The 11,115-nt window shown below is 31.5% G+C and overlaps 2 protein-coding genes across 2 annotated transcripts in view; both read left to right on the top strand.

Moving 5' to 3' along the window:
- LOC116025419 overlaps positions 1-8,360 on the top strand; it is a 21,861-nt gene extending 13,501 nt beyond the window's left edge. Inside the window, exons 11-26 of the mRNA XM_031266641.1 lie at positions 111-269; positions 356-481; positions 593-694; positions 800-988; positions 1,082-1,257; positions 1,390-1,547; positions 1,787-1,873; positions 3,342-3,412; positions 5,207-5,490; positions 5,572-5,745; positions 5,847-5,951; positions 6,040-6,091; positions 6,182-6,280; positions 6,376-6,461; positions 7,719-7,939; positions 8,034-8,360. Of these exons, the coding sequence (XP_031122501.1) occupies positions 111-269; positions 356-481; positions 593-694; positions 800-988; positions 1,082-1,257; positions 1,390-1,547; positions 1,787-1,873; positions 3,342-3,412; positions 5,207-5,490; positions 5,572-5,745; positions 5,847-5,951; positions 6,040-6,091; positions 6,182-6,280; positions 6,376-6,461; positions 7,719-7,939; positions 8,034-8,038 (2,094 nt within the window). The 3' untranslated portion in view covers positions 8,039-8,360. The remainder of the gene's footprint in view (positions 1-110; positions 270-355; positions 482-592; positions 695-799; positions 989-1,081; positions 1,258-1,389; positions 1,548-1,786; positions 1,874-3,341; positions 3,413-5,206; positions 5,491-5,571; positions 5,746-5,846; positions 5,952-6,039; positions 6,092-6,181; positions 6,281-6,375; positions 6,462-7,718; positions 7,940-8,033) is intronic.
- Positions 8,361-9,980: 1,620 nt separating this feature from the next.
- The window catches only part of LOC116025060 (ETHYLENE INSENSITIVE 3-like 3 protein), a 44,957-nt gene continuing 43,822 nt past the window's right edge, over positions 9,981-11,115 (top strand). The window contains exon 1 of the mRNA XM_031266131.1: positions 9,981-10,035. The gene's annotated coding sequence lies outside the window, so the exon portion shown is untranslated. The remainder of the gene's footprint in view (positions 10,036-11,115) is intronic.

Here is an 11,115-nt window from a genome sequence, read left to right as displayed (position 1 = left end):
TTTTTTTTTTTTTTTTTTTTTTTTTTTTTGTTTGCATTACTTTTTATGTTAATGTCTTGCATTAATGTTTGACAAATGAGTTTTTAAAGTTTGTGCTGTCTAATTGGCAGCAATATTGGCAACCAAACAGTGGTCTTCTCATGATTAATGATGTAGGTTTCGATCTCGAGGAAGTAGTTCCTTGCATAGACCTCTCCAAGAACGACTCTTATATTGTGTCAGCTGATGATGATGGAGAGGTTTCATTCTTGGACATCATGACATTTGAGGTATGGTAGGACTATTAAACAAGTTTAATTAGTACTGATAAATGATAATATTAATGCATGTTTGCTATAATCCATATGTGATGTAGGTATTGACAACATACAGTCCACCAGATACACCAACTTTCTTAGTTTTCTGTCCTTGTGACAATAACATCGTTGCAATTGGTATGGAGAATGGGACCATAATTATATACAATGTTAGGGTAGATGAGGTAACTTTGATCTTCTCTGCTCATATCATGTTTTATTATTGTATTATGTGTACTGTATATATGCTAATTTAACATTATGTATGTGTGAATTTAATCGATTTTTAAATATAGGTCGAGGCTGAACTTTTAGAAGGTCATCATGAAGATGTCACTGGTCTAGCATTCTCTACTACTGACCCTAACATGCTGGTTTCATCGTCTGCTGATGCCCAGGTAATGCATTATCCGATCCCTTACACTAACAGTACGTGGAACCAACATCCCGTGACTATTATATTGACTAATCATAAAGCAAATTAAAATTATTTTTTCTTTCAGGTTTGTGTATGGAACATTGTTGGTAGAAGACAAAACAGAAGATCAGTTCACATCCAGTCGCCTGATGGTGAAGTGTGTTCAGGTTGCACAGATGTGATGTTCCATACTGTCCAACTCCACTTATTATTAGTTACACATGAAACTCAATTGGCAATATATGATACATCTAATATGGAACGCAAACGTCAGGTAAAACTAACATATTTTCTAAAATCTTGAAAGATGCTCATGAACAACTAACATAGACCGAGTACAAATTTGGAATATATATGTTTGTTGCAGTGGATCCCACAAGGTTGCCTTTCTGCACCAATCTCTTTTGCTACATACTCCTGCAATAGTCAACTAGTTTATGCATCCTTTACTGATGGGAATATTGGAGTACTTGATGCTGATAACCTAACATTGAGATGCTGTATTGTTCCATCTGCTTATTTATTTCAGCCCCTATTGAATAGGTGAGAGCACCTTCTTACATCTAGAAATTTTGTTAATTTTACCAATTTTATGAACTAATACTAAAATATAGTAAAAATTAAAAGAGATTGATTAAATGCTAACTTGTCGTCTGTGTTATATTACTGCAAAAGCGAGGATGTAGTGTATGCATTTGTGATTGCAGCGCATCCACAGAAACCGAACCAACTTGCAATTGGATTGACAGATGGGTCTATTAAAGTCATTGAACCACTGGAATCTGAAGGAGAGTGGGGAATATCTCCCCCTATTGATATTGAAATTCTAAATGGTAGGTACTTTAAATTTTAATATTTTATATGAACACTCGTCTAGTAACAAAAAAGACAAGTATTCTTGTAAATATCAATTAAGTAGTAACATTAGGCTTTAAAAAGTTATATTTGATCTTGATGATGTAGAATTTAAAGAACGAGACAGTGAATCACATGTATATATATATATAGTCACCTTGACTAACTAAACTATAACATTTTGCTCAAAAAAAAAAATTGAATATATATATCAAAGGAAAAGAAGGTGAAGATGAGGGAAGGGGTAAATCACTTGATGCAGGGCAGGGTATTGAAGTTGGAATGTCAAAACATATTGATTCAGGTAATTTATTCTTAAACTATCATTTTAATTATTCTATACTACTGTATTAACAATGAGGTATACTAATATACTCTCTAATATAATTGAAGGGTGCATTTCATTTCAATTAAAAGATGAGTCAAAAAATACATTGATATATTCTTTTGTCAATATACCAAATTGAAAGGTGTTTCATTTCAATTAAAAAATTTAACTTATATGACACTTGACATTTATTATTTTATATATGTTATGTTCAAAATATATCCACTACCAATGGCAGTTTAATTTACTTTTAATTTATTTAAATTTTTTAAAATATATTTTAAAAATTAATATTTGAAAAAAAAATATTTATACGTGGCATTTGGTAATCGAGTAGCAAAAGATTTTACTGACAAATTGGACAAATTGCACGAAATTGGTTAATTTATAAATCCAGTTGCATTTTTTTTAAAGACAGTGCCCAATTGAATTATCACGTACAGTTCAATGTCCTAGCTATTAGAACATTATTCCTTTCTCTTTTTAATAACCCTATCTATAAGTTGTACACTATTTTTAGAAATCTTAAATGCATATTGATAAAATTTTACTATTGCAATCAACATTTGGATATGCAACATTGTTTGGCGAATGATTTGGCCTCTCATTATCATGCTAGTTTATTTATCTTTAACAGTAACTTTGTTGAGTTCAACGTTTCACAATGAAGCTTATTTCTTTTGAGCTTGGGGGAACTCTCTTTGTTAACCTTGGCTACAAATACAATTGATCGATTTCATACAAAGATTTATTAATGAAAAAAAAAATATTTAATATTTTGTGACAATTATATCTAAATATTTAAAATTTCACTATTTAATATTTAATTTTTTTTTTCTTCAATAAGGTTCAATATGTCAATGGTTCAATTACTGGTTATATATACCATCACACATTATGTTTTTTTTTTAATATGAATTAATTAAAAAATAAGGTCAAAATGATAAATATCACTCTATAAAATGATATAAGCTAAATACACAAACTCGACTTTGACAATACTAATAACAAGTTCAAAAATATTAAACCATTTTCAATTATTTTTCATTTCTACGTTTAGTTACTTGAGTTTTAAAATTTTCTATTTAAGGAGTAATTAAACTGCAATTCTCGTAGGGCAATATAATGTGTTATATATATATATATATATATATATATATATATATATATATATAGAGAGAGAGAGAGAGAGAGAGAGAGAGAGAGAGATATAGAGAGAGAGAGAGAGTTAATACTACAATGTCTAGAAGCTTTCTACAAAACAAAAGAGGGTGACATTTTGATCATATCATATCAATGATGTTAAAAAAAGAAGAAAATATAGTATGTGACAAAAACACTTCTGAATTTTATTTTATGGCAGAAAAAGAAATTGTAGTCAAAGTTATTATATGAAAAAATGCACTGATGAGTAAAGAAAAACTATTTTGTTGTTTTCTTGTAGTGAATGAAAAAGAAAAAGAAAGAGAGGATGAGCAAAGAAAGAAGGATCTTCTCAACAACGACAAGACTCTAGTATGTTCACTTATATTTAGTTATTAAGTTAATTTTTATTATTTACGAAATTCTTGGGTAATCGTAACCCTAAGTCCAATAACTTGTTTAGTGATTCTTAACTTGGATATAAATCACAAGTATTGAACAGACATAGTAAGTAACTTGCTAGAAATACTTAGTAAACTAGTTCTAACCCTAGTGCGGAATAGTGTACTTGCAATTAACACACACAATCAAGCAATCAAGCGCATAAAGTAATAAAGAGATGTTAGGCACTTTGTTAACCCAATTCGGAATAGACCATTCCTACATCTGGGGACACCACAAGAACAATAACTCAATTCTTCATTTAATTTATAACCAATAATGCCAAATTTTACCCAAAAACACAGTGATATGAGCAAAGAACTCCAAACCCCTAGGCTAATCCATTACTTCTTGAAGAATTGGTGAGAGATCTCCCGATCAATCAAGTTAAGGCTCTCCCTCAACTGCAACTCTCCCGAGTTGTCTTCAAGTGGTTTCAGCCCGATTGCATCCAAGATCAATTGCCAACTTAACAAGAATGTGGATTTGTCAAGTTGCTCAGTTTTGCTCAATAACTCTGCCCTCTTTCATCTTTAGAGTTATTCTTTGTAAGTCTTTATGAGTCTGTCTCTATTGAAGGAAGAAGAGGATTAAGGCTTTTATATTCTCCTTTCGGAATTATCTTTAACAGATTGAATTAACTGTCTTGAACTATATCTTGAACAGTCTCATTTGGTTCAGCACTTGATCTTCACTCTTCAGTCTTTAATCTTCGACTAACATTTCAACACGGGTACAAACTCGATTTAATAAAGTACTGAACTAACATTCTGAACTAGCTATATCTTGAACAAAAACTACTTTGTTCCCTAAACTGTAATAACATAGAGAGTAAAAGGTGTTTTTCTTTTGAGTAAAATCTATTATATTTATTTTGGCGTTGGACACATTTAGTTCGTTTTTATTAATTTGGCCACATTTTACCTAGAGTTAAAAGAAGTTAGACAATGTTAGTCCACATTCACAAATGACGTTAAGGCGTTGTGAAGTAGAAGGGCAATTCTGTCCTTTCATGGGCAATTCTTTGTCGCCCCAGACAAAGTGGAAGAGACCGTCAGATGGGTTAGAGGAGCAACAACAGCACCGATTGGGGGAGACCAACTTACTCTACATGCCTCAGATGAAGAATGTTTTCCAATTAGGGGTAGAGATGAATCCATAGCTGCACCTCACCTAATTCTTCTTTCTCCTCTAAATCGCCGCTGCAATGCCTCCACTAACCTCCATCTTTCTCTCGCTTTTCCTATTTTCTTGCTCTTTTTTTTGCATCGCCCACAACCGTTGTGTTCTCCACCAACCTTTCTTCCATTGGATTCCAAGCCGCATGTGCCATCACTGCGGACTACACCTTCCGTGCTTTCTACCACTAACGGCAATGTGCCGTTCTTTCCGTCGTACGACATGAAGGTTTGGTCTCTTCGACTTTGATTGGGGAAACCAAGGTTGATGAAGAATTGCACATGAAAGGACATAATTGCCCTTCTACTTCATGGGGCCTTAACGTCATTTGTGATTGCAGACTAACATTGTCCAATTATTTTTAATTTAACTCTGGGTAAAATGTGGTCAAATTAATAAAAGCGGACTAAATGAGTCTAACGCACAATAAGTATACGACCAAAAATGGATTTTACTCTTTTCTTTTGGTAGCCTATTTTGAAAGATCTTATCTTATTAACAATTTATATTTAAAATGTTAGCATAATTACAATTTTATATTTGTAGAGTTCATCAAAACAAAATAAGAAAATAAGAGATCAAAGTGATGAACTATCTGTTACTGGTATACAACCTCCTATTGTTGGCAATAATGCCTCAAAGCACTTGTGGGACAATTTCATCAACTCGTTGGCATCATTTCTACCTGATAAAGACTACATTGAGTTGGAGATAGATCAAGCACTCTTCCATCATACAAACACGCGTTCTATTGTTGTGATGATAGAGGATATAAAGGATTTGATGAGGATGGAGTGCCTGGACGTTTCAATTATACAAGTGTTTATATTGTAAGTTTTTTTTTAAAAAAAAAATATTATGCTTATGTTTTTTATGTTTATTAAAATTTCTTATTATTTGTTAATTTTCAGATTTCTTAATAAGTTGTGTAATCAGCTTCAAGTCACGTCAATTGGATTTGTCAGTCCGGCTCAGATTTCAATGGATATGGTTAAACAGAATGCTCCCGATGTTACATCATATTTCATTAACGTCATGGAGCATCACAAAAATAAACAATTTATTTTAGCACCATATAATCAAAAGTAAGAAAATTGTTCTTTTACTTTATTAATATAACTTAATAACTTTATTTGAAGTATTAGATATTAAACTTTTAATATGTATGTGTGTTTTCTAAATGTAGATTTCATTGGTTACTTTTGGTGATTTGCATACCCTCAAGAAGTTTATATGTCTTGGATCCCTTGCCTTGTGATCGCATCATTGAAATTAAAGAAATTCTGAATACGTAAGTACATACCTTATTATTAATATAAGTATTTTTAATTTCTATTATATTATTTATAAATTTTTATGTATGTTTATAATTAATATAGGGCATTTGACTCTGTATCAACTAATGGACCGGTCAATTGGAAGCAATGCAAAGTATGTATGAAATTTGAATTAATTTTTTTGTGTGATATTTTGAATTACAATAAATTATTTAAATTACTAAAATATATATGTATTTTGTAGTGCCCGATACAACCAGGAGGTGTTGAGTGTGGATATTATGTCATGCGATACATGTTTGATATCGTGACAAAATATTCATCTGTTGATTGTTTGGATGAGGTAAATGAATTTAAATAGAACTATGATATGTATAGTTAAATTATATTTTATTAATTAACATATTTAATAATTTTATTAATTAAATTATTTTGTAGGCATTTGAAAGCAATATTCCGTACTCTATCAACGAAATAAATGAGATTCGAGACCTATGGGCAAAATCCTTCTTGGAAGAGTGCCGGTAACTTTTGATTTAGATTAAATATTATCTTGTGTTGATAACTTATTATTGTGTTAAAAGTATTGGCTTGATATAAAGTATTATATTGACGAAATTATTGTGTGGAAAGTCTATTGATAATATTGCGTTAGTTAATTTGTATTGCATGTGTTGATTGTATTTGTGTTGTTAGATAAATCATATTGTATTATATTGATATATAGTGTGTTGATAGATAAATACATATTGTGTTGATAATGTAGTGTGTTGATAGTTATTAGTATAGTAATATGGATTTTGAGTTATATAAGAATTAAAACAAAATTAAGTGTTTTAAAATAAATAAAATATTAGAAAAACATCTGCAACCGTTATTCACCAAGAACGGCCGCGGACGAGATTAAAAAAAATTATGGTTTTCTGTGACCATTCTCTTTGAAGAACGGTCTCGGAAAGTGAAGGAAAAAAGTTATCCCAAATAAAATATAATCGTGATCGTTCTTCTCAAAGAATGGCCGTGGATGCTCAACAAAACATTCGTAGAAAGTTCAAAACTTTTCTCGACTGGTGTACAATAGTTACAAGCCATTTATAGCACTCATGGATTAGCTGTTTTGTACTACTAGTGAAAGGGTGAACCACTTGAGGGTGATAATATAAGATGTTGAGCAGTATAAAGAAAAATGAAAGTGAGCAGTCCATAGTGTTGAGGTTGCAATCGCAGAACATAGTGATCGATTTAGGTACTTTATCTTTTACAGTATAATACTAATTAATTATTTCATACGATATTATTACAGATATATACTCTTTAATATTTTACATAAGCACATAATAAGATTAAAATATCCTGTAAAGAATAGGCATAGCTAGCTAGGTTTTAGAAAGTTATATTTAATATTGATGATATGATGTATTTAGGAATACAAACATGCATGCATACATACACACAGTAGGGATAGGATAGTTATGAATTTTCTGTTGGCCAGAATAAACTATAAAGCCCCTCTATTATCTTTTAGTTTTGCTTATACATTTTGCAATCTTAAAGATTTGTTAAATTATTTTTTTTAAAACCTACAAATGTATGAATTAGTTACTTTGAGATTAAGATAAATTACTATGACAATGATCAAAATTTAAAAGTAAATTGTATAAAATAAAATTAAAGAAAACATACACAGAGTAATAGAAAGTAAAATGTAAGGAACCTGAATGAATTATTATTGTTTCTATACATTATGACATTTATTTATTAACACTGCTATGTGTACATAGTCAAACTGCAGAGAGTGAACGGAGTCCTGCTAATGAAGATTGTGAAACTGAAGAGAGATCTGTGTTCACTCAACTTGAGCTACCTACTGGGGAAGCAGAACAGAGTGAACAGACTCCTGCTAATGAAGATTGTGAAGCAGAAGTTGAGGAAAATCAACGTTCGCTTATATGGTGTTTTTGGCAATGTTGCTCAGTTGTTTTAAAGCACATTCAGAGACGTGGTAAGTGCTTTAATTTACTAGTGGCATTGCAATTTGAGTAGTATTGCAATGTGTTGGCTTTGTTTTTGCTCATTTTGTGGCATCGATTTTGCAGGGTAAAGCTGGTGTCTTTTGAGGTGTGTTTGGAGTACATTGGCAGCACTTTTGCAATGGAATTTGCAGGGTGTTTTAATCTCAAGTGTGGTTGAAATTGCAGTTGGTATAGGTGTGTGTTGATATCATCAGTGTTTTTTCAAGTGTGTTGGCAGTATTTTTGCAGTGGACCTTGTAGTATATGTGATATTTTCCACCATTTCTTTCAACTCAAAGGTTTCTGGTGTGCTTGGTTATGTAATTCTTGGACTTTAACCTTGTATTCATGGTATTGTTTGTTGACTACTTAAGTTTGTTTTTAAATAAGTGATTTTGTATGGGAATTTTACTGTCTCTGTTCTCTATTTTTTTGTTATATGAACAGAGTAAAGAGTAAAATTGTGAATTTTATGTTGAATACAACTTAATACTTAATATGATGATTTTGTGTGATTATAATGTTACGTTAAATTCTCAAGATAATTTTTAACCTTTTTTTTCATGATTTGTAGTCATCATAATTTTTGATTACCTATCAAAGTAATTTTCTTTCCTAACTCTTGGTTTTAATAGATTTTTATTTATTTTGTAATTTCTTTTTGTATATGAAATTATATTTGGTTTGAATAGTAGGGTCATCCTCCCCCAGTGACCAGTTTCACGGGATTGTGCATGCACCCATCCAACCACATGCAATGAACCTGGACATTTATTGGGTTCCAACTCTATACACAATTCTTCCAAATAAGACATCAGCAGCTCATTTAAAGTACTAATTCAATTTTGTTCCAATATTAGAGTAAAATCAATAAATGCTACTTTTACAATTTTTATTTCATATTTTACTATTTACTATCGTAATTTGTAAGTCACCGTTGCTGTTTTTTACACTACTATTAAAAATTTTTATAATGTTTAAAAGGCAATGTTATAGTATAAATTAAATAGAAATGAGTTGATTTATACCATAATATTTACCTATTTGACGGTTTAATATTATTGGAGGATTTATAAATTCACTCCTACAACAAGTTTGGTTTAGATATTTGTTGTACTGATTCGAAAAATAAACTTAAAACAAAATAATATTATTGGGAATATGTTTATACGTCATAATTGGCATTGTACTGAGCCCGACCAGATGCTATTGGTCTAACATAGAGGAGTCAAAGACATGCAATCAATTAGTAATGGTCAAGAGTAAATTAAAGAGGAGGTTGAACGATGCACTTAACGTAGAGCTCAACACATGACTTATGGGAGCACCGACCAATAAAGAAGTAGTTATGGAGGGCCAACACAGTTATGAAGGAGAGCACACATCAATTACTAAGGAGCTGCAAAACTTAGTGAGGGAAGCCGCTGCACTTATTTGGAGAACGTCGTGCCCATTAATATTATTGTAACCGTTACCACTAGTATAAAAGTCAAGCCTCAACTCTGTAGATAGCAGTAAGGGGGCATGCTTTGAACCTTCTGTTTACTAACACACAAAAGATACTTCGGCAACATATTTACCATCAATGTAAAAGTTTTTGAATTTTTTTATTCGTGAGAATATTATTGAAATATTGATGAGATTTTTTTGTTTTTTAAATATTTTTTTTGTTATTTGGGCAGCATGATATAACAGTGATCATGACATTAAATTTAAGATTGAGAATGTGGATAGGGTGAAATAATTTAGCTACTATAATAAATTCTTTACTATATTACTTGATATGTATTTAGATAAACTTTTTTGGAATATATAAATTTTAATGACTAAACATTTAGTATGGAAAGCATTATCCAAGTACATCTGTACCATCACTTTCAAAAAAAAAAAAAAAAAAGTACATCTGTACCATCCGAATAAGGTAGAATTTCTCATTTTGTGATGATGAGATGACGGCACAGCCGCATAGGATGTCACACAGACAGGGGCGGAGTCATTCTTAAATCTCCGCCGCTTGTTCTTGTCCCGTAGCGATTAAAATTCCATTTCACCATTGGTGGGATTTCGGCCACCATCTATCTAAGCCGTAAGCGCATTTTTACAATTTTTCCTTTAGTTTATTATTGTATTATGTGTATATATGCTAATTTAACGTTATGGATTTAATCGATTTTTAAATATAGGTCCAGTTTGAACTTATTAAAGGCCATCATAAACATATCACCGGTCTAGCATTCTCTACTAATGTTACTGCCGATCTGCACCAATCTCTTCTGCTACATACTCTTATAATAGCCAACTTGTTTACGCATCCTTTATTGATGGGAATATTGGAGTACTTGATGGCGATAACCTAACATTGAGATGTCGTATTGCTCCATCTGCTTATTTATCTCCGCCCATATCAAAAAGGTAAGAACTCTGCCTCTTATCAAGAAATATTGATTATTTTGTAGAGAGTTGTCAGAAATTTTGTTATTTTAACCAATTATAAATATGAAATAAATTAAAACCAGAATATATATATTAGGATCTAATCATGTTTTTTAGAAAACAATATAATATTCGTTTCCTTAATTAATGAAATAGTAATTTATGGGTGAATTTAATTTGTTTGTGTTATATTATTGCATGCATGCAGAAGCCTGGGTGTGGGTGTGTATCCACTTGTGATTGCAGCACATCCACACAAACCCTACCAAATTGCAGTTGGGTTGACAGATGGGTCTATTAAAGTCATAGAACCACTAGAATCCATAGGGAACTGTGAAGTGTCTCCGCCTATCAATAATGATGAGATTCTAAATGGGCAGCCTCTTGCTCAGCCACCAGCAACCATGTTCCGGACCAAACTCAGAGATGAAATCCATTGCATTTTGATGCTAACGGTGTTCCTCTGTTGCTTTTTTGCCTACAAGCATATAAGAATTAATCCTGACGCCTCTTATTAAGGAGATGAAATGCATTGTACTTTTATGCTAGCATGCATTGTACTTTTATGCTAGCAATGTTCTTCTGTATTTTTATCGGTATATGTTTTAGGTTTTTGGTTGTCTTTTCTGGAGGATAGGATCAGAAATTACTTAGAAAGGATGTATTTTGTGTATTTCTAGTGTGCTGCCGTGCTGTTTTTTTTTTTTTTTGGGGGGGGTTTCACACTTGAATT

Source organism: Ipomoea triloba, chromosome 7 (genome assembly GCF_003576645.1).
Source record: "Ipomoea triloba cultivar NCNSP0323 chromosome 7, ASM357664v1".
NCBI classification, from domain to species: Eukaryota; Viridiplantae; Streptophyta; class Magnoliopsida; order Solanales; family Convolvulaceae; genus Ipomoea; species Ipomoea triloba.
The sequence above is the reverse complement of the archived record's forward strand: the minus strand, read 5'-3'. Positions and strand labels throughout refer to the sequence as shown.